Here is a 21,844-nt window from a genome sequence, read left to right as displayed (position 1 = left end):
TCAGCAAGAAAGGGAATTGTTTCCTAAAATGTTGAACTATTTCTCTAACATGAAACAAATTAGGTTAAATTGATAGTTGACACTGAGAACAGTAGATAAGTTGATACTCAGTGAAGTATAAACATTTAGTCATTTGTAATTCCCAGCTGTTAGTTATTAGTTGATGTCAACACTGACGATAAATGTTGGACCATCCAAATTAAGTAAAGTAAAAATGTATCCATCATGTGAAGGGGTAGTATGAGAAATGAAGGAAGAATGGAGGTATATTGTTGGTGAAATATATACTGTATATACATAAATATGTGGGTGTGTTGCAGGCCCAGCAGATGACAATGCAGGCCATTGCGATCCAGCAGCAGATGTTGTCTTCCTTCCCCCCCGTTGCCCCGGCCCCCCAGTCACCACCCTCCCAGCATCATCACGCACACTTGCCACATGGCTCTGACACAGCCAGCCCTGTGAGTAAACACACAGGCGTGTGGCGAAGCATGAACATGCATATGGGTACACTAGCCAGCATGTATACAAATCCGAAATACTGTCTTAAAATAATAACATATACATCAGCTGTATCACTTTCTCTTTTTCTGCAGAACAAAGAGAGTGAAGAGTCGCCGTACAAGCCTGCTGCTGTTCAGCGAAAAACTAGTATGTTTTTATACTCACGCTCAAATTAACCTCGGCTGATTTGCTGTGTGGTGCGAATCCCGTGACTAAGCTCCAGGATGCTTTTCTTGGAACTTGAGTTTTTCCTTAAAAATGAAAGACACTCTTTGATCTAGTGCCTTCGTATGAAGTTTGCAGGTTTTGAAACATTTGTGGAAGTGTCAACATTATTCTAATTGAGTGAATTAACATGTGAATGGTATGGGGTTTTATGAGGCGTTAAAACCATACAGAAAGGACCAAAGTTAAGTCCAAACATTTGCACCTGATCTAATAGAAAGGTACATTTCAGGTCCAACACGTGGCCCCCCTCCTGAGGACGTGGTCCGATCCAGCGCGAGTAACACAGAACGTGTAGATCCCAGCCACGACATCAAAGACATCATCAAACATCACCAGCCTGCCAGCACAACAACTTCTACTGGACCTGCTACACAAAGGTAACACGCTCATAACTCCTAACCTAAATATTCTTCTAATATTCTGATAATAGCATTTCGATCGTACACTTATTTGCTTCTTAAACTGTGTGTGTGTGTAGGAAAGGTGATGGAAAGATGTTTGCAAAGAAGCCAGACCCACATGATGAAGCGATGGAGATCCTTAAAGATCAGATGGCAAATCCACCACAACCGGTACGGCAACTCCGCCTACACACGTGCACACACACACACACACACACACACACACACACACACACACACACACACACACACACACACACATTTAAAACACACAAATTAAATAAAACTATCTGACCTTTTATGTCTCAGACTCAAAGGAAGCCTCAGTCCTCTCAACATAAACAAGAGGGAGGACTGAAGGTTTCCAAGATGAACAAGTCTCGCCATGAGGGTCTTGCGAGCTCCAACATAAGCCCCGCCCCTCCTCCAGGTGAACTTTTCACAAATTAATGTGACATACATCCCCAGTAATAAACAGCAGAAAGACAGAAAGCTCTTTACTCCTTTCATTCCTGCATGTGAACATGTATGGGAAGTACATGGTGAGAAAACCTTTGTGTTTCCAGTCTCTAGAGAGTTGCCAATAGAGGAGGAGATTGTTCAGACTCAACTCCACAGCAGGACCAGTGATGAATATTACACTTACTCCAACGTCCCCTGGAAGATCTACATGAGGAAAGAGGTGTGTTTCATGAGCACACAAACACATTAACACAAATGGACAAAAGTAATCCACAGTGCCCTGAAATGATACAACAAATTGCACACTGAAGCTTCAGTCACACACTGTAAAAACAAAGACCTTCTTTTACTCAATGTTATAATGCTTTAATATCATCAAATTGTATCATTATTTACTAAAAATATTTTTTAATATTTTTTTCTCTTTGTCTGTTTACAGGTTTTCTATCCTAAAGAGACTTTCAACAATCCACTGATTCTGGACCTGATCTTCAGACAGGTTGATTTATATATTCATTATTTATTTAAATTTGACTTGTTTCTCCATTTATTTTGTATTAAGTTAATTTGTTCATTTATCATTGTATGCCTTAATAAGTCAGGTTTAGTTTTTCTTTATTGCAGAGTTTAGTAATTATATTAGCTGGTGAAAAGGTTAAAAGTAGTGTTTTTAATATAGACCAGCATTATCATTATTGTAAAAGAATACATTTACACAGTTTTGAGTACTTTATGAACTTGGCTTTTGCTTGAATGCTAATACTTGTTCCCATTTAATAAGTATTGTTATTCCTGAATGTGCATTTGTGCTGCAGGTTGTACATGATACCTTCTCCGAGGCCTGCATCCGCATCACCCAGGAGGAAAGACTGAAGATGAAGGCTTTGTTTGGTATGAAAAAACACTTGATGTAATGTTACTCTGTGGTCTAAAGGCTCATAGACAATTTAATATAAACTGCTCTACATTTACAGCATGTGAAAGACTTTTTAATACTTTGCTTAAACTCCTTTTTTTCCATTGACAGCTGAAAACAAAGTGGATCAGGTTTCAGGAACGCATGATGAGAACGTGAAGAAGAAAGTAGCCGCCATGGCCAGAGACTCATGGGACATTTATTTCTCCCGCCTCTTCCCAGCTTCTGTGAGTTCTTGTCTTCTTCTTGGCATGCATGAATTAAACTGAAAAGTGCATAATAAACCTAAAGCAGCCTTCGTCCTTCACTTGGTTTAATAGGCTCTTATGTGACGGTGTGTTTGTGTGTGTGTGTGTGTTCCAGGGCAGTGTGGGAACAGGAGTGCAGGTGCTGTCTGTGTCTCATAAAGGCATCAAGCTGCTTAAGATGGTGAAGAGCAGCTCTACTGCTCCAGACTACTTCAGAGTGCTGAGGCCTTACAGGTGAGTCTCATAGACTGTACAAAAAGGTGGACATGTGTCAGCTGTAGGTCATCTATATTTCCACCTTTTCAAGCCTTTGTGTGTTCTTATTTAAACATCCCCTAAAAAGAAGTCAGAAGACGGGAAATTAACCATTGATAGTTGTCCAAGTGTGATTGCAGTCTCTTTAAAGTCTTAATTCAAATAAACACCAAGAAAAACCAAGTGACTTTTTTCAACATTCTGTGTCAAGTGTTCCACTGATTTGAATCGAGACACCTTTTTCTGTCTCTCTTTAACTTTATGAAAACTGTTTTTTTGCGTGTCACTACCCGTGCAGCTATTCGGACATCCTGTTCGTGTCGATTCCGTCTAAGAACATGCTGGAGTTCAACCTGACCAACGAGAAGCTGATCCTGTTCTCGGCCAAGGCGCCACAGGTCAAACACATGATCGACCACTTCCTCACAGAGCTTAAGAAGGTCAGGGGGCTTCTGTGTGAATGTGTTTTTTTTTGCCAAAGCAGCAGAGGCAGGGATATCCTTACTTTTAGTGCATATATGAATCAAGCTCCAAAAACCCCGGGTCCGACATTTTCCATAATGCAGCTCAATAATGACATCACTATGACATCATCAGGATTATTTTCTTTAACTTCAGGCTCAGGCTCAGTAGGACTGATCGTTATGTGTAAAATTGGTTGTGTGCTCCTTTAACATATTTCCAGTGTCTTGTTATACTGTACTTTCAGAGCTTAAACTGTCTTAGGTATTAGTATCTATATGTTTGATGTTAATATGCAAGCATGATTGTTTGAGTTTTAATGGCTTCAGCATAAAGCAAAGCTGTTTCTCTCTGTCATTCTACATTAAGTTCCTCACACAGCAAACAGATAAATGTAAACTATAAATGTGATGATGTGTTTTTCGCTCACACCTCCTCTTTGGACCACCGAGGATTTTGCACCATGTCTGTGCCGAACGTGTCATGTCTCTTTCAGGACTCAGAGTACGTGGTGGCGGTGAGGAACTATGTTACAGAGGACAGGACTCTGCTCAGCTTCCACAAAGGAGACATTATCAGACTACAGCACATGGACGGGCTGGAGGCCGGTGAGACGCACACCCAAAACATAGCTAAAACACTCACAGGCCGAGCACTGGCACAGTGGTATCTTTATAGACCTGCATTCTGCTTCAGTATATATACAGTATGTCTCTGCTTGTCTGTGCCTCATGCCATGGTTGGCACGTTGTGTGTGTGTGTGTGTGTGTGTGTGTGTCTATGTGTATGCATGTTCAGGAAAACATTACGGCTGCATAGTGAGGAAGAAGGTCATGCTTCTGGAGGAGCTGAAGAGAGACACTTCTGAGTTTGGTGAGTTTGGTAGGGTTTTCTTTTTACAGGTTGGTTTGAATTTTAACTTCTACATATGTTTTTCTGCCTTTTTTTTGACTTTTTTGTTTTATTGATTGAACTGAGGATTGAGGATTTGCTGCTTTATAAATGCAAAAACATAAAGTGAATACTTTTGGCACAACAAAACGTTTGAAGACATCACTTCACTTGTGTTTTGCGTGTGACAGTTTGGGGTTTGTTTGTAACACTTGATGTGTTTCTGTGGTGCACATGAACCTCTCACTGTGTGTGCGATTGTGTGTATAGGCTGGCGGTTTGGGGCTGTGTATGGAAAATCAGGACTGTTTCCCACTGAGTATGTCCGTCCTGTGGCTGCTCCGGACTTCCTGGTTCTCCCTGCTGAGCGCGTGGAGCCTCGAGACAGACAGGGACGAGTGGCTGCATCCGCTGCTATCGCCGTGGCAATGGGCTCAGCTGTAGCTGCCCATGAGCTTGACCTCTCCACAGAGGTGCAGAGCAGGAAGTTTTTTACTTGCGTTACAGCAGCATTTTTCTACACAACAAAGAAACATGATGCTTATTTGCAGCTTCCACAGTACATCAAGGCAAAAAATATCTAAGTCTGAATTCCACACTCAGAGCCAGAATAACTTTCAGATTTCACCATGAATTGTAACCCTATATTATGGTATGAGCAGCTGTTTATACAGTATATGCTGGAATTTTTTAGTTTGCAGAAATGCAAATATTTTGTAGATAATTACATCCTTGGTGTTCCTTTAAGTGGTGTGGTGGTGCTGCTTAGCTTTTTACTGCTGTGCGTTGTTATGTGTGTGTATCAGGCAGTAAATGAGATGTATGGGGAGAGTCTGAGCGCCGAACTGGACGATCTGCCTCTGCACAGCGGCCAGTACCATATGACTGAGTTTGCCAAGAAATACTTTAGAGAGGCACAGAGAAACAGAAGGTTAGACACGCACATAATGCCGAAATAACATGTCCTACCTTTAAAGGTCTATAGCTCAATTTGGTTCTCGCTGCAACAAGTTAATTGAGCATGTATACTCACACAGTTCACACAGTGCTGCCTGTATTTTGCCCACAGTGATCAAAAAGCCAAAAAGGGGAAGGACGGAAGAGATCCTGCTGACATGGTCAAATTCTCCAAGGTAAAGCAGCTGCGTTTGCTTCAAAGCATAACCATTCCATGTCTTTGTATTCCTGTATATGTTATTTTAATTTCTAACAATATTATTGCTAATTGTTTGTCTCTCCAGTCTCCGATCCAGGAGTCTCTGATCGACTTCTCCGACAGTGGGATGAACAGAGTGGCAGCTGACATCTTCTTAGGTGAGAGGAGAGTATGGAAAGGAGGAATGGAAACAGATAGGAGGTAGAAGACGAAGGTACAGAAGCAGTCCGTGGCTGCAGATGCTATTATTTTAAATTCATAGTTTGCTGTTTTAGAAAAAGACACAGGTCTTCAGATCAAGAAAAGGAAACAGTCTTACTTTTTCTTCTACAATGAACAAAATAATAAACACAACACTTTTGTTTTTGCCCCCATTCATCAGGCGTGTTTCCAGGCTCTTGAAACATTGGGGGCTTAGCCCAGCCCAGAAATCTTTCTTATTTTCAGCTATTTTCTTGATTTTTCTTTGATTTTTCATTTCTTTTCTTTTCTCATTTAATTTAATCCCTGCTGAGTCTACATACATGCAGGCATGACTGATGTAGCCTAAAGTCTTTTTAAATGTACATGTGGCACCTTTTCACCTCAAGGATAAATTTGCTTAATTAATTTGAATTAATTTAGAAACTCCTGGACTTTAATAGCTCCTGTGTTTCAGCAGGTTTTCTGCTCATGTTCAAAACATTCTGCACGTTCAGAATCTCCACCACATATCTGTGTTCTGACATTTACAGAATAATATTTAGAGATAAAAGTTGTAATATATAAATAAATATCGTTAGAGAATGAAGTCATAATATTTTAACAAAATCTACCTGCCCCTCTGCTGTTCATTACCCTGCGCTATTGCTCTGCTAATATGGTAGTAGGCTACCTCCTTTAGACCATCTGACAGACACAGAGCCCGTCTGCGACTGTAGGCTACTGGATGAGACGAGCGCACTGATCTTCATCAGAGTAAAAAAAATGGAAACTGAAAAAACTTGTGATGAGACAGAAATATCACCACAAATCAACACAAATGTTCATTTCAGCATCTCTGATAAAGTGCAGCTCACAGCCGCTTCAGAGAGAATTAAGCATCCTGAAGCAGAGAGATAGTAAAACAGTAGTGTCTCTGACCGAGGGGGACAAAGATAGCAGGACACAGAGCGTCAGGTGCGTCATGTTATTCTCTCACTACAATGCGGGAACTGTTAACTGTTTGTGTAGCAAATGCATTGACTAGACACTGACTAACAACATTTATATTTAAATCTTTTGATTACAATTTTGCTAGGGACAATTCAGTAATCACGGACAAGTCCTGAAGCTGTGTGCAATGTTCTCTCTGTCTTTCTCTCTCTCTCCCTTATATATGGAGATATGGAAACTATTTTTGTTGCTCTTGTTGAGTTACATTCAGGGCTACAGTGTTAAAGCCCCGGAAAAATGACCTGGTGACGCTGATGCCATTCATCATGAGCTGAACTCAAAGATCTAAGACTTTCTCTATGTACATAAAAGACCTATTGCTCTCAAATATTGTTCACAAATCTGTCAGTGAGCACTTTTCCTTTGCTGAGATAATCTATCCACCTCACATGTATGGAACATCAAGATGCTGATCAGACAGCATGGGTATTGCACAGGTGGGCCTCAGGCTGGCCGCAATAAAAGGCCACTCGAAAATGTGCAGTTCCATCACATAGCATGATGCCACAGATGTTGCAAGTTTTGAGGGAGCGTGCAGTTGGAATGCTGACTCTAGGAATGTCCACCAGAGCTGTTACCCGTGAATTGAACGTTCATTCTTTCTACCATAAGCAGTCTCCAAAGGTGTTTCAGAGAATTTGGCAGTACATCCAAACGGCCTCACAACCACAGACCACGTGTAACCACACCACCCCAGGACCTCCACATCCAGCATCTTCACCTCCAAGATCATCTGAGACCAGCCACCCGGACAGCTGCTGCAACAATTGGTTTGCATAACCAAAGAATTTCTGCACAAACTATCAGGAACCATCTCAGGGAAGCTCATCTACATGCTCGTTGTCCTTAACGGGGTCTCAACCTGACTGTAACTTCACACAGCCACTGAAGAGGAGTGGACCAGTATTTCACGGGCCACAATCAACAACCTGATCAACTCTATGCGAAGGAGATGTGGTGGACTGTGTGAGGCAAATGGTGGTCACACCAGATACTGACTGGTTTCCGGACCCACCCGTACCCTCTCAATACAGTGAAGCTGCACATTTTCGAGTGGCCTTTTATTGTGGCCAGCCTAAAGCACACCTGTGCAATACCCATGCTGTCTGACCAGCATCTTGATATGCCACACCTGTGAGGTGGATGGATTATTTCGGCAAAGGAGAAGTGCTCACTAACACAGTTTTTGACAGATCTGTGAACAATACTTGAGAGAAATAGGCCTTTTGTATACATAGAGAAAGTCTTAGATCTTTTAGTTCAGGTCATGATGAATGGGGAAAAAACAAAGTGTGTAGTGTAATTTTGTTCAGTATATTTCATGAGATCATTTGTTTTTTGTCCAGCCATAATGAAGTTCATGGGAGATTTCCCACTGAAAGGTCAGACTGAACAGGACCTGGTCACCACTATACTGAAGGTACACAGGCAGACACAAAAACACACGCTCTCACATGTTTGATAGGCACATAAAATATTAAGATTATGAAGGAAAAATACCTGAAACAAGCTCAGGTATTTGTGTATGCTTATACACGCTTTTTATTTAAAAATGTGTATGTGTTTACATGTGTATCTGCACATATTCCTTCATGCATGTGCTCGTAAATCTAGTTAAGTGGCGACCATGGCCTGATAAAGGATGAGGCCTACTGCCAGGTGATGAAACAAGTTACGGTCAACACCAGCTCCAAACCGTAAGACTCTTCGACATTTTACAACTTGTGTTGACTGAGGACTCAATCATTGCTAGTGTGGCCATGGACAGGCTTTTAATTTGCAGTTGTGTGGATATTTTGTGTATAGGGACAGTTGCCATAGAGGATGGAGGCTGTTGTACATCCTGACAGCTTTCCATCGCTGCTCTGATGTTATGAAGCCATTTCTGCTGAAGTTTCTGCAGGACGCCTGTGATAACCCTGGGATGCAGTACCAAGGTAGAAAGTCTACCAACAATGTAACACTCATAAACCAATCACTACCAGTTTGACAGTATTCTTGATAATCGTTGATGCGAGTGTTGATTGGCTGCTGCTGTTAATTGGCAGGTATTGCCAAGGCATGTGAGCAGAATCTGAGGAGGACTTTTCAATATGGTGGACGTGCACAGTATCCTAACAGCATGGAACTCAAGGCTATGCTGGTTAGTCTCTAATTCAGCCATGTAGTCTTCTTATGCAGCTTATATATGGCTTGAAGTGCAAATTCTATGCACCAAACCAAAAAAGAAACTATAAAGCACAATGATAAAGGGAATATAAAAATAATGTAATAATTTGCTGTATGATGGAATTGCAAAAAATATTTACAAATTTGACCAATTCAGTAGATTTTATTACAGCTTATGTCATGAATGGAAACAAAGCTAGACAAGGACACATGAAACTGATCACTACAAATGATCACTGGCTCCGTATTTTTTGGACACGTAAAATAGTCTGTCTAAATATGTGAAAACACTTTAGGGCTGACCCCCTCTAGTCGAAGATTCGATGCTTCGATGAGCGGAGCCTGATTCGACTGTCAATCTCACAGTCGAAGCTTCGCAGCTAAACAAGGATCACGCCATTTTGGCAATATCGGGTGCTCAACATCTGATTTTACATAGATCTACCAGTTTTCTCTCAATAAGTTAATATAAAGCCTATTACAATAAACATTTCAACGTTTAATGCTGTAAATAAACATGTAAAGAAATGTTAAGAAAAAAAACTTCCAATAAATGTTTTTAAAGTGCGTAAATAAATCCAAAATTGGAACCCTAACCCTGGGTCGTCAGTGCGCATGTGTATGCGTAGCATGTGTGCAGTGGCAGGAGAGATGGAGCCCCAACTGGTGTTGTGCCGAGTTGTCCGCACCTCGCGGGGCTTTCGGATAATTTATCACCGTTGATGAACCACACAAAGAATATTTCATCGTTTTTAAACAACCGCTACTTGAAATAGACCCGCCAGGAACCGCGTCACGGCAAAAACTGCACAAGACCGGTGAATGACAGGCAAGAGAGAGAGAGAGAGAGAGAGAAGAGAAAATGGTCAACAATAAGCCTCAGTTTAGCTTCAGCTCGCAATCGCCTTGCACAAAAACACACATGAATCGACTATCAGTCGACGATTCTGATTCGACTATGTAAATCCTTAGTCGGGGACAGCCCTAATTCAATTATAGCCTACAGATGGGCTACATCTAAGACACTGTCCCATTAATTAATTAAGATCTCCTCTTGAAAATCACAGAGGCTGCAGGGCTCGCTGTAGGCCTATGAATGTAGCCTAAAAAGAAAAAACTTCATTTCAGCTGCAACCGCAGTGGAACAAGTCAGAATGAAATCTAAATATTTTATCAAGTATTGATAAATTAATAAATACTTTAATACTTAATACTTCTCATCATTGACACTGAGTACAGATGTGGAATGTAGTCCGTGTGCACAGGGTAACCTCGAGTTAACCATGAACAAAACCAGCTCAGAGCAGTTTAGAGATGCAGCATAAATTGCCATGGCAACAGACCACCTTTGGTAGTACGGGTTAATCGGGAAATTACACCCGAAGTCACAAAGTTACTCCAGAAGTTACCTGGATAAGCCAGTTACCTTGCTACGTAGTACAGGCCACTGGGCAGGGAACAGAGACAAAGACATGTATGTAAGAAGTGGACGTAGTCATCGTGACGTCACCTGTTGGTTTGTGGACTGCCGTTTTGAAGTATTGAGTTTGGCTGATAAGGCACTGCAATGTTGAGTTTTTGCAACCAGCGGCACCGGATGTGACCACATTTGGACAAGACGGTGGAGCTAATCGCCGTGTGCGGAGCTAGCTAGCTTGCTTAGCTAGGTGTATCTGTAATTCACGTTAACTGTCATTTCAACAGAGCTGAACATTTTGTCTGGCGAACAACAGTATTAAAACTAGATGTACTCACCAGAGAAAGTGAAGAGCCAACTCCTAATACGCTTTTTCAACAGCTCTGGTTAAATTTACACAGCGCCAAGGGTATGATTCACTCTAAGGTTGCCATGGTAACGACTTGTCAATCATAGATAATCCCGCCCTGAAGCATACTCTGCTTTATGGTTTATTTTCCTCTAAATGGGACCATGGTTTACTAAATGAACATCATGTTGTATTGAAGAAGACTTCAAACTAGCGATTGAGACCAGTAACTCATCATGAAAGTGTTTACTGAGGTAGTTATTCAGCTGAGAGGGTAGGGTCATTTTACCATTATTTCAAATGGAACTGGTCTTCTTTTTGCAACCAGAAGAGTCGCCCCCTGCTGGTTGTTCAATAGAATGCAGGTTTAAGGGACTTCCACATTGGCTTCGTGTCTCAGACCGGAAGCTTCCCGCTTGAACAGAGACAGGACCAAGCAGGAAACAGGACTATGCTAAACATGGAGACATAGGACTAAGGACAAGCACTAAGACATAAAATAAGAATTAAGATGAGAAAAGGAAAGAGGCTAATAACAACAACAGGTAAAGACTAAACATGCAACAAAAACAGAAGAATAAACAAGGCTGCACAGAAGAAACACAAAACCCCAAACCATGACAGACTAAAAACAAGAAAAACATGAACATAAAACAAAGTCCTAACAGATATAGCCAATCTATATTATATTATGAATTAGACATAAATGTTGAGAATGGGTTATGTTTTTGTATTTGCAAACTTGATAAAATACTCAATTATAGTAGTATTCATACTTTTCTACGTAAGGCATCTGTTGTGTGTATGTGTGAGTTTGTGTAGCAGCTGCTTTCCTGCTGTCAGCAAGGGCTGGTCAATCCATCCTGGTGTTAGCTCAGTTGACATTTCTCTATGTGATTGGTTGTTTGCACACAGGCTGGGCGGAGCTCCAAGAGACAGCTGTTCCTGCTACCAGGTGGGATCGAAAGGCACTTGAAAATCAAGACGTGCTCTGTAAGTTGCGCACGCACACACACACACGCACGCGTCCAGTCGTGAAGGAATTTCCTTCTTTATGGCTACTATCACACAGGTTTCCCCATGTCATGATAGTATTTTTGCTGAGCTAAAACAAGCCCAAGGTGTCAGCTTGTGATGCTCAAAAACAATAAATCGATATAACAATGTCTCTCCTCTCTGTCTGCTTGGTAAAACTGACTGACGCAGCTGCCTTGATAAGCATGAGCTCTGTGCTCCATCTCTTTGGTAACCCAAGTCAAGATTAGCTTTATTTTGTTTTATTAAAGGCAGACTGACTGTCTGGCTCTCTTTAAAGTGTTTCATGTGACTTGGATGTGACTTAGGTTAACTTAGGTAAGAATAGTGTCTTGTTTTGGACCAATATCCAGTAGAATCTTCACACATGTACAGAGGGTGAATAATAATGTTAATTGTTCACAAAGTGAATCTTTTTAGCTCTAGGAAGGATAAATACTCCCAACCAGGATGCATCCTTCAGATTTGGTTTGGAACTGTGTTCTCACTCTGTACTGCTGATGCCTTTTCTTCCCAGCCGGGCTTCAATAAATCTTTTTTTGTTTTTTCTTTTTCTTTTTAAACCTGTCCTGCCCAGCAGCCTGGTATAGAGTATGATGAGTTGGATACCATATTGTGCCAGACAGATTTTACTTTAACAAGAGAGTATTAATATACTCCTTTGTCTGTTTTATTATTTATATAATTATGTATTGATTTGTCACCGGGCAGGACAGGGGGGCAGACACGGGGATGGGGGGGCACAAACAGACAGCACAGAGAAAGGACAATACCTGTAAGAGAAGGGGGATGGAAGGTGGGAACAACAGGGAATAGCAGAGGGAAACACCAATTGCAGAAAGCAACGAAACCTGTAATAGAACAGAGAGGGGGGCTTGGGGAGGTCATGCACAATAAATAAGCAACACAGCACAGCCATGAGAGCTGGAATAATAACAAACAATTGAACAACAAGTAACTGAAAGAAAAGCATCAGTAAATTCAATAAATCTTGCTGCTTAAGACATTTCCTGAATCCTTCATCAATATGAGTTAACTAGCTCACAGAAATTTCCTTCACGCCATTGAAGTGTATTGTTTTGATTCTGAAGAAAAAAACATAATGCTAGCGTGTAGCTGGTGTGGAACTGGACATAGCTTTTATACATAACAACAAAACTGATGGATTTCTTCATTTCAGGTTGCTTTGGATGCCATCGAGGAGCTTTGCTACGAGATGGGGCTACAGAGGGTGGAGGCTTTGGATGAATATGCCATCTTTCTGGTCACACACAGAGGTAACAAGGATCTAGCTTGTTGTTGTAGTGAAGACCTACAATGCAAACGCTCTTGACATACTGTACACTATAATATACTATAGATAAACAAATGAACAACTGAACTGTGTTTCTGTGTAGGTCAGAATGTGCGTCCCCTGAACAAGCGCGAGTACATCCTGGACATCGCAACAGAGGCAGAACCAGTGGATGCCAACTACAGTCTGTGGTTCAGGAGAGTCATATGGAGTCTGGCTCTCAAACTCGACAATGAACTCTATGTCACCATGCACTACAATCAGGTAGAGATCGACTGTATGAAATGAGGCACAGCTGATGTCCTATTTCTTCTGTAGTCCTACAGAGTTCTGACATTTTGGTTACTCTTCCTGTGTGGCTGATTCACACTATCACATGGAGAAACAATAGATAGATGTAGTCCCCACTGCAGAATTTTTTGTCCCACGTTCTCCTCATAAGCCATCGTAAGATTAGATCCACGTACTTCATCGGTTTATGCAGCTGGCATCATTTGTAGATTTGCCATTTGTCTGACAAGGAAGCCCGAGTCAGTCAATTTTCTGCCACAACATGAGCAGTGACATATAGTAGAGTAAAATGACAAAACGTTACTCTGTGTGCCTCTCTTCAAGGTGTTGCCTGACTACTTGAAGGCCTTGCTGAGTGTGGTTCCTCAGGGAAAGGCCAGTGAACAGCACCTGCAGCAGATCGCCAGACTGGCTGCCCTACAGCACCGTGCCAAGGACACCGTCTACCTGCCCACCCTGTAAATATACAGAGACATACACTTAAGAGCATTCATTTACAACAGGCCACATGTTGGATACTTTTATCCCAGGCATGTCACAGCACCATGAATACTTGCACATGACACAAAGTCCCACTCATGCATATATGACAGTCACAGGTGCATCTTCATACACTTTGACATTGGCTACTTAGACAGAAAACACCAGCTAGCATGCACATTTATAATATATATAACTGCTGCGGTATCACTGATTTGCTTTGTGCGTGTGCGTGTGTGTGTGTGTGTGTGTGTGTTTAGCCGTGAGGTGCAGGAGTGTGTCCCCCCACTGTTATACAGCAAACAGGGTTCACAGCATTGGCTGAATATGACAACTCAACACATGCAGCAGGTCCAGCCTTTAAATCCACACCAGGCCTGTGCACAGTTCCTTGGTAAGACCCACCACAGTGTGAATGTGTAACAGTAGACATAGACGCCAATATTATTCATCAATTCCACATAAGTATGATGAATAACCATTTTCATATGCTCTCTAAAATCTAGCCGAGTATGAATATTTGAGTGAAATGATCTGCCTCAGAACAATTGACAGACAAAAAGAAACAAATTTGAATCCCACATAATTGTTTTTTATAAGTTATTGACAGTGCGGCAAAGTAGATCTTAGTAAGTAATGATGGCAATAATTGTTCCAAGCGACACTGACTTGTCATTCCAACTACTTTTCTTGAAAATAACTCTTGGCTCGAGTGTGTTGCCATATTTAAAGTGACCCTTTGTGTTTTTTTGCCCAGGTCTGGTCAGTGCCTTCCCCATGTTCGGCTCCTCCTTCTTCTACATCCAGAGCTGTAGCTCCGCTTCCATCCACGCCCCGTGCATCCTGGCAGTAAATCTGAATGGACTGCACTTTCTTAACAAGGATACCCACGTATGTGACATATCCAGACTGTGTAATGTTGCATGCTTCACATTCCAGGACAACCTGGCAATATATGGTAATAAGCAGCTGAATGTGTGTAACAGTATGGATTTGAAGCAGGACAGGTACATTGTTTAACATTTCCTTGATTATGTTACATTTAAAACAAACCTGTGCAAAAATATAATTATTTAAAAATGAAGCATTTGGCTCCCCCTGCTGGTTATTGTTTGCTGTCTACTTCTGTCCATCCTGCCATTTTATTATTTAAATAAAAGAGGAAATATAACATTTCCCTAAACAATAAATGTTGTATTTTATGTGTTTTGACTTATATATTTGTGCATATCTGTCTCAGGATATGTTTGTAAATTTCTTGGCATGCCTGTTTGTGTGTGTATTCATTCATATATTCGGTTTTGTGTGTGTGTGTGTGTGTGTGCATGATTAGGAGGCCATGGTGCGTTTCCCTCTGAAGGAGGTCCAATCAACTCGCACCCAGAGACCAACATCAGGCTCCAGTTATCCATATGTGGAGATCATGATAGGAGACCTGCTCAATCAGCGCATCACACAGCTACAGCTGGAGCAGGTGTGTGTGTTAAACACAGATTAGAGTGTTGATAAAAGACGTTTCAATATGTTTATGTAATTTTTCTGTGCATTTCACTCACCTTAAATGCCATGCTGTTTCTGTATGTTCTTGTGTGTGTGTGTGTGTGTGTTTTCCAGGGCCTGGAGCTGTGCCGAGTCGTTGCCATGCACATGGAGAACATGTTGTCAGTCAGGGAAAAGAGACTGACTTTGCCACCAAGCGAAATCACCCTGCTATAGCACAAACATGCACACACAGAGAAGTCATACTTTATGCCTACTAAATGTACTGTATCTACCTCTATTTTAAAAATAGGATATTTTCATATGTAATGGTAATGTTTCTGTAATGTGATGAATGTATGGTGATGATGTTGATAATGATCTTGCACTGAACAAGGGTATAGGAACCTTTGCTGTCGTTGGCTCTGTACAAAGAAACTACAGTGTGTGAAAGATAAATGAATATAACCCGATCTTCCCTTTAACATGAACAGATGCTTGTGGTTTGACATGATGCATCATTTTTCATTAGGCCTGGGCCTACATGCAAGAGTAGCCTACATAAATTATTTGTGAACCCAGAAAAAATAAAAATAAAGATGCATTAAGATTTATTGAAATGAAAAGAATAGAAGGCAGCCACAGGAACAGGCCACACATTTAATAAATGTTCTTGTTTTCTTCCCTGTCATGAAGGACAGGGAAGGGAAAGACCCGACAGGGGAAACTTATCTTGACACTCAGTTATTGGCCATGTCACTGAACACTTTGCACTAATTAAAATTATTATTTATACAATGGATACATATATATATATATATATATATTTTTTTTGTTGTTGTTGCTGTAAATAGCTGTTGTACATAACTAAAGCATGTGAATTATGTTGTACATTAAAGTTTGTATCATAAATGATTCTGGTGTGTGAAGTTGTTTAAACTTAATAACAAACATTTAGGCTAACTAAAACTGCATAGGAAAAATGAGTAAATAAAACAGACGAAATGCAAAACAATATATTAACAAATAAATACTTAAAATAACAGCGGGATGCTAGAGGTTTAAAATGTCCTGTTTTTGAATGAGACCAACATTTTACCAAGAAATAGAAAAAAAAAACAAAAGAAACAACCAGTAATTAACATCACCCACCACAAAAGGTTTTATTCTAGTTACATACGTAAAACATCAACATTTTTCCAACAATACAAGGTGAACAAGTTCACTTGCTTTGTCTTATTAACTCTTTCTAGCTGTTTAAGTGTCGTAGCTTCATTTTAAATAATGGACTGACCGTTTGTCCCCTTGTATTGGCGGGTGTATGCGGGACGTGCAGCCGGTGCGTCCTGCGCTACAAACCGAACACCCCTCTCCCAAGCGCTTGGCTGTGTGGGCGTCTCTGAGTAATTGCTCGCAGATTTCTTCGCCCTCATTGGTTAATAACGACGGGTCCGTGTGAACCGGACCGGGGGGGGGGGGGCTGTGGTCAAACCCACCACGACCTAAACAGCACCAGGAGGGAGAGGAGAGTCGCAGCAGCAGCAGCTCCGCTTTCAGCCTGTATGGGCTAGTCGGTTAGCTAGCTTAGCATCGTCCGACTACGCCGCACCGCCTCTTCTGCCCGCCGACAACCCCGGGTTGTTATCTCCGCGTTTTCATCTTCGTCCCCCGCCAGTCCTGCCCCCCCCCCCCCCGCCCGCCCGGCTTCAAGATGATGAAGTTTAGGTTTCGTCGGCAGGGCACCGACCCGCAGAGAGAGAAGATAAAACAGGAGCTTTTCGCCTTCAACAAGGTAAAGTAACGGGACGGAGGAGAGGGAAGGAGAGAGAGCTTCCTCCTCCTCTGCTGCTCACCAAAACTATCTGTCTATCTCACAACGGGACCGGGTTTTAAGTCGAGCGCTCTGCAGCATTAGCCCCCGACCGCCCCTCTCTGTTGCAGCCTGTTTCCAGCTAGAAACAGAAATAATCTGCAAATTGCTGCTGATGGACGCTTGTTGGGGTGTGTGTGTCTGCGCGCGCGTTGTTTTTCACAGCACGTTAATTGGCTCTCACCCCAAACGAGGCCCGCGTTGAAAGTGAACAGCAGTGAGAAACTTACCTCTGTAGACCCAGCATTGATGTAATCAACTGCCAGCAGCAGATTATGTCAGTCAGTGGGATTACCAGGCTTCACATTAACAAGATTAGTTTGAGTTGCTTCGTGTAGTGTGACTGTGACCCCTATATTTCAGGTATCGATCAAGATGGCTGTCAGTGTGGTGACAGTTTGAACTCTTGCACCCCTTTCATAGGTGGACCAACACCCTGCAGATGTGTTCCCCTTGCTGCTTGTGTGGTGCCCAGCGCTTGTTTCAGGGTCTGTGGGTGAAACCATGAGTGTCAGGTTTCATGCTACTCAACTCTGGCATCACATCCACATGGATATAAACCAGTTTGTGTAGTAAACCTCAGCTTCCTGAAGCCTGAGTTCACATTACCAGTCTCTCCCTGATCCTCACTGGCCAGTGCCGAGATCATGCTGTCACACTGACCACTGTTGCCACACTGGTGGGTGCTGCACTTGGTAGACTTCTGTGCAAAGAGAAACTGTCTGAGCCCTGCTGTGGCCTTGAACTCTGGTTAGGTGAGGCCGCAGTGTCCCAGAGAGCGGGCTGTCCAAACTTTATGATGTTGACAAAATTAACCCTACTAAACAAGATGATGTGGAAATTGTTACATGAAACTGCTCTTTTCTTTCATTCTGTGGTTAATAAATCTACAGGCTGAGTGTTAAGACAGCTTGTTGTAGTTGAATACAAATTTTTGAATAAAATAAGTACTTAACAGGTGGGTACCGTGTCTTATCCAGTGAAGCTAGTAAAACAGTCAAACCGTTAACTCTGCTGACACATGTTGATCAGCTTTTCATTGCTTGTAGGGTCGCACTTGTCCTGGTTCACACTCCCAGTGAGGTCCACTCTAAATGTGAGGTTACTTGTGTAACTCCCGGTCCTCTGAGTAGCACGAGTGAGACGTCTCAGTAAGGCATGCACGTTGAAATGAGGGCTGTGAAAGAGTGTTGACTGCGTGATGGCAAAAAATTGCGTGGGGCAGTCACAGGTTCCAGATTAAGCCAAGATCGTGATTATTATTTGATTAATTGTGCAGCCTGGATACAGATTTTCATAATTTATGTTTTTCACTTGCTGATGAGAGACCGCAGCAACAGGAGGGGGTTTTAGTAGGTGGCGACATCTCAGATTGAGTGCTAACTTATAGACGTGTAAGTAAGGGCTGCAACTAACGATTACTTTCATTCTCAGTTTATCTTATTATCTTGATTAATCGTTTGGTCTGTAAAATGTCAAAAGTGTAAGATGTTCATCAGAATTTCCCAAAAGTCAAAGTGACATACTACTTGTTTTGTCCACCCAGCGGTCCACAACCCAAAGACTTTTCGTTTACTCTGACGTGACCAAGAAAAACCCCAGCAAAGTCTCACATTTGAGAAGCTGGAACAAGCAGATTTATGGCTTGAAAAAAGAAACAGAAACCATTAATTAAAATCAAATAATTGCATATTAATTGTTTTTTGATTGATTTATCAGCTAACTGGTGCATCTCTTAAAGTATATTTAAAGTAAATTCAGAGTAAATGCCATTTACAGCACTAGTGTGTGTAGTTTGTTTAAACAGTGTATTTTCAGGTCGGCTGACTGGTGTATTACATCTAAAGTCCATGAACTGTGGACTTTAGTGTGTTGCACTGTGTGACCACACACACACACACACATACACACTTTGTTTGGCACCACCTGCCACAGCTATCACTGAGGTGGTCTCTCAACAGGAGCCTTACTTTGATGTGACTTATCTGTGTGTGTGTGTGTGATCAGACTGGTACAAACAGTTAATGTTTCACCTTTTTTATGTCTGACTTCCAAGCTAAATAACTAATTTCCAAATATGTTGGTCACAGACTTCAGCCACAAAACTTTCAAGAACCCCTCGACCTCTTCAAAGTAGGTTAAGGTATCTCAGTTTCTGTTCCTTTCCCCCCTCTGTACATCTAAATGCTTTCCCAGCTGTCTGTCCCGACATGGGCCGAAGAAAAAGCTGTGAATTTATGTTCATCCCATTTAACACAGTCTGCAGGACGTTCTAATAAAGCAATGTGGCTGCCATTAGTGCTTTTTAAGAATTTTCCTCTGACTTTATTAAGGGAGTCCTCCCTTTTAGACGCCTCACTGACTGTACAGTCTGACAGGCAGAAGCACGTACACACACATTCACAGACAGACAGCAGGACATGTGAGGAAGAGGTGTCAACAAAAAAATCTGGTTGGTTTCATCGTCTTCTTTCTTGTGTCATCTGTTAATCTCTCTCTTTCTCGCCTGTTTGTCTTTCCCACTCCTTTCGCTCTGTGTCTGTTTTTCTCTTAGACTGTGGAGCATGGGTTCCCTCATCAGCCCAGCGCTTTGGCCTTTGACCCCAAGCTGCGACTTATGGCCATCGGGACAAAGTCAGGAGCCATCAAAGTGTATCCTTTTACTTTCAGTGAGCGTTTTTTGGGGGTGCTGAGAATGGCCTGCCCAAGTTTACTCATGTCATGTACAGTAAATAGTCTTAAATCCCATATAATTCAAACTGAGAATTGCTACAAAATTCATTGACATATAACCACAAGTTCAACCAGTCAGTTGGCCCGCAGTCCAGTGGTGGTTATATTGTACTGATAAACAAATCAGAAGTTAGAGAAATTAAATTGCACCAATTAATTAAAAAATGTATTGTTTATTAAAAATGTTGCCGACTAAGACTTGCAGGACAAAAAGCAATGAAAGAAAGCTCTTTTAATCTCATGTTCCTTAATGTAAGATTTTGTTTCTTGGGCATGTTAAACTGATTCTAGTCATTTCAAACCCCTCATGTTTACACAAAGGGTCCGTACTATTATGTGCTTTTTAAGTTCCGGTCTGTTCTACTGTTGCTTACGTGGCTGTTGGGTTTTCATGCCCTCGCGATGCCTCACAGTGCTTCACAAATCTCGAGAAAGTACTGATGAGACTTATCTGCAGCAGAGCTGTTTTATGTAAGATCAGTTCACTGGAGCAGTGCTTTGCTGTGTGTGCTGTCTGTCTGAGGGAAGCTGCACTGTCTGCACCAGTGTACTGAAGAGGACTGATCTGTCATTTCCTTCTAACCGACAACAGTAGAGGAAAGTTTAATCCTTTTTCTTTTTTTTTTTTCCTTTTTTGTTTTTGTCTTTCATCACTTTTGGGTAATAATAACATTCTTTTCTCACACCAACTGAATGTCTGATATCTGAAAAATCAGGTCCTTTTTTCAGAATTAGAAATACTTTATTGATCCCAGAGGGGAAATTCTGTTTTGAATTGTTTTTGAAAGGAGTCTGGTATGGGAAGAAGCCTAAGTGCAGGTTGCAAACAAGCCCTCAGTTTTTACCACACTTATTTCAAAGAGAAATTAAAGGCAATCTTTAAAATTGTTACCCAAACTTTCTGTTTTAAACATTGATTACCTTTTGCAATCTGACTTGCCGTACTTCAGATACTCTATGAAATTGACATTTTAGGTGCACTCACTTGCAGTGAAATTTCAGCTGAAGTGGTTGCGATAAGAGGGAGGGTTGTTTACTACCTGCGTCATCATCCGACTGCTTGTGTTTCTGCCCGACTGAACTCAGTCGTAATGCTGTCACTACCTGTAGATCACTGCAGTTAACATAGTGAGTAAAATTTAATCATTGCCGATAGGCCAGAGCTGTGAATAAGAGACAATGCCAGAAAACACAACAGCAACAACATCATTACATATACTATTTTGCGGGTGCTTTCATACCTGTGAGACTTAAAATACCATAAATGCAATTTTGAGCCTGCAGTCAGCGGGAATCTAACCCTCAACCTTGCTGAGAGTTTGCTTTCTCTCTTGTTTACTGGTCAAGCATCATCATCCTAGGAAAATCAAGTGCTTGGATATTTTAAAGCATACATTAAGGGTGTTTGTTTTGCGTGTTTCGTGTTTGTCTTGTGTGTTTCATTTGTGAGTTTACGAGCTGCACTGGAGAGCATGTAACATGATTTATGGACACAAACATGCCAGTGTTTGAGTCTGAATGCGTGTTCATAGCAATGTTTTATGGTTATTTAATCAGTATGTACACACTTGTCTGTGTACGAAGGCAGGCTGGCTGTGGTCGTGTGTTATGCCCAGATGCATTAGACTGGAGAATCAACTCCTTTGAGATGCAGCTTTCAGAGAGAGAGAGAGAGAGAGAGAGACTGGTGGTACCAGGCACTTGCAGAGAGAGATGGATGGATAAACCGAGGCAGTGAAGACAAGGGAGTGTGAAAGAGGCCGAGGCGGGAGGCAAAATAACTCCACTACATGCCTTTACCTACTGTAACAAAATGACTGATACTGCAAAGCTCTGACTTGTCATCTTAATTTTTAACAAGGTCCCAGCTGCTGTTGGAATTTCAGGAAAGTCAGCATGTATACCCACAGTGAATATCAGGGAAGAATCGATTTGCAGGAATATAAAGCGATGTCATATCTTGTTTCACGCATTCCTTGCATTAGAGCAGTGGATCCCAACTTGGGGCTT

General features: G+C 41.6%; 2 protein-coding genes across 4 annotated transcripts in view; both read left to right on the top strand.

The window, feature by feature from the left end:
• The window catches only part of myo15aa (myosin XVAa), a 43,415-nt gene extending 27,725 nt beyond the window's left edge, over window positions 1-15,690 (top strand). Inside the window, exons 37-65 of the mRNA XM_038695844.1 lie at window positions 321-461; window positions 597-651; window positions 962-1,109; window positions 1,211-1,304; window positions 1,443-1,563; window positions 1,700-1,815; window positions 2,035-2,094; window positions 2,411-2,486; window positions 2,623-2,738; window positions 2,875-2,993; window positions 3,313-3,454; window positions 3,973-4,084; window positions 4,275-4,349; window positions 4,638-4,840; window positions 5,174-5,298; window positions 5,437-5,500; window positions 5,609-5,681; window positions 8,064-8,137; window positions 8,332-8,414; window positions 8,524-8,654; window positions 8,766-8,860; window positions 11,568-11,645; window positions 12,868-12,964; window positions 13,085-13,245; window positions 13,597-13,730; window positions 14,013-14,146; window positions 14,510-14,643; window positions 15,086-15,226; window positions 15,367-15,690. Coding sequence (XP_038551772.1) covers window positions 321-461; window positions 597-651; window positions 962-1,109; window positions 1,211-1,304; window positions 1,443-1,563; window positions 1,700-1,815; window positions 2,035-2,094; window positions 2,411-2,486; window positions 2,623-2,738; window positions 2,875-2,993; window positions 3,313-3,454; window positions 3,973-4,084; window positions 4,275-4,349; window positions 4,638-4,840; window positions 5,174-5,298; window positions 5,437-5,500; window positions 5,609-5,681; window positions 8,064-8,137; window positions 8,332-8,414; window positions 8,524-8,654; window positions 8,766-8,860; window positions 11,568-11,645; window positions 12,868-12,964; window positions 13,085-13,245; window positions 13,597-13,730; window positions 14,013-14,146; window positions 14,510-14,643; window positions 15,086-15,226; window positions 15,367-15,468 — 3,204 coding nt within the window. The 3' untranslated portion in view covers window positions 15,469-15,690. The remainder of the gene's footprint in view (window positions 1-320; window positions 462-596; window positions 652-961; window positions 1,110-1,210; window positions 1,305-1,442; window positions 1,564-1,699; window positions 1,816-2,034; window positions 2,095-2,410; window positions 2,487-2,622; window positions 2,739-2,874; window positions 2,994-3,312; window positions 3,455-3,972; window positions 4,085-4,274; window positions 4,350-4,637; window positions 4,841-5,173; window positions 5,299-5,436; window positions 5,501-5,608; window positions 5,682-8,063; window positions 8,138-8,331; window positions 8,415-8,523; window positions 8,655-8,765; window positions 8,861-11,567; window positions 11,646-12,867; window positions 12,965-13,084; window positions 13,246-13,596; window positions 13,731-14,012; window positions 14,147-14,509; window positions 14,644-15,085; window positions 15,227-15,366) is intronic.
• A 1,013-nt stretch (window positions 15,691-16,703) lies between these two features.
• The window catches only part of llgl1 (LLGL scribble cell polarity complex component 1), a 44,499-nt gene continuing 39,358 nt past the window's right edge, over window positions 16,704-21,844 (top strand). Inside the window, exons 1-2 of one of the 3 annotated variants that reach the window (XM_038695899.1) lie at window positions 16,704-17,023; window positions 19,656-19,753. In XM_038695899.1, the coding sequence (XP_038551827.1) occupies window positions 16,943-17,023; window positions 19,656-19,753 (179 nt within the window). In that variant the 5' untranslated portion in view covers window positions 16,704-16,942. The remainder of the gene's footprint in view (window positions 17,024-19,655; window positions 19,754-21,844) is intronic. The other 2 variants (XM_038695891.1, XM_038695883.1) reach the window with 2 other exon arrangements.

Source organism: Micropterus salmoides, unplaced genomic scaffold (assembly GCF_014851395.1).
Source record: "Micropterus salmoides isolate LMB-PRFRI ecotype aquatic unplaced genomic scaffold, ASM1485139v1 Ms_hic_scaffold_10, whole genome shotgun sequence".
Taxonomy (NCBI): domain Eukaryota; kingdom Metazoa; phylum Chordata; class Actinopteri; order Centrarchiformes; family Centrarchidae; genus Micropterus; species Micropterus salmoides.
The sequence above is the reverse complement of the archived record's forward strand: the minus strand, read 5'-3'. Positions and strand labels throughout refer to the sequence as shown.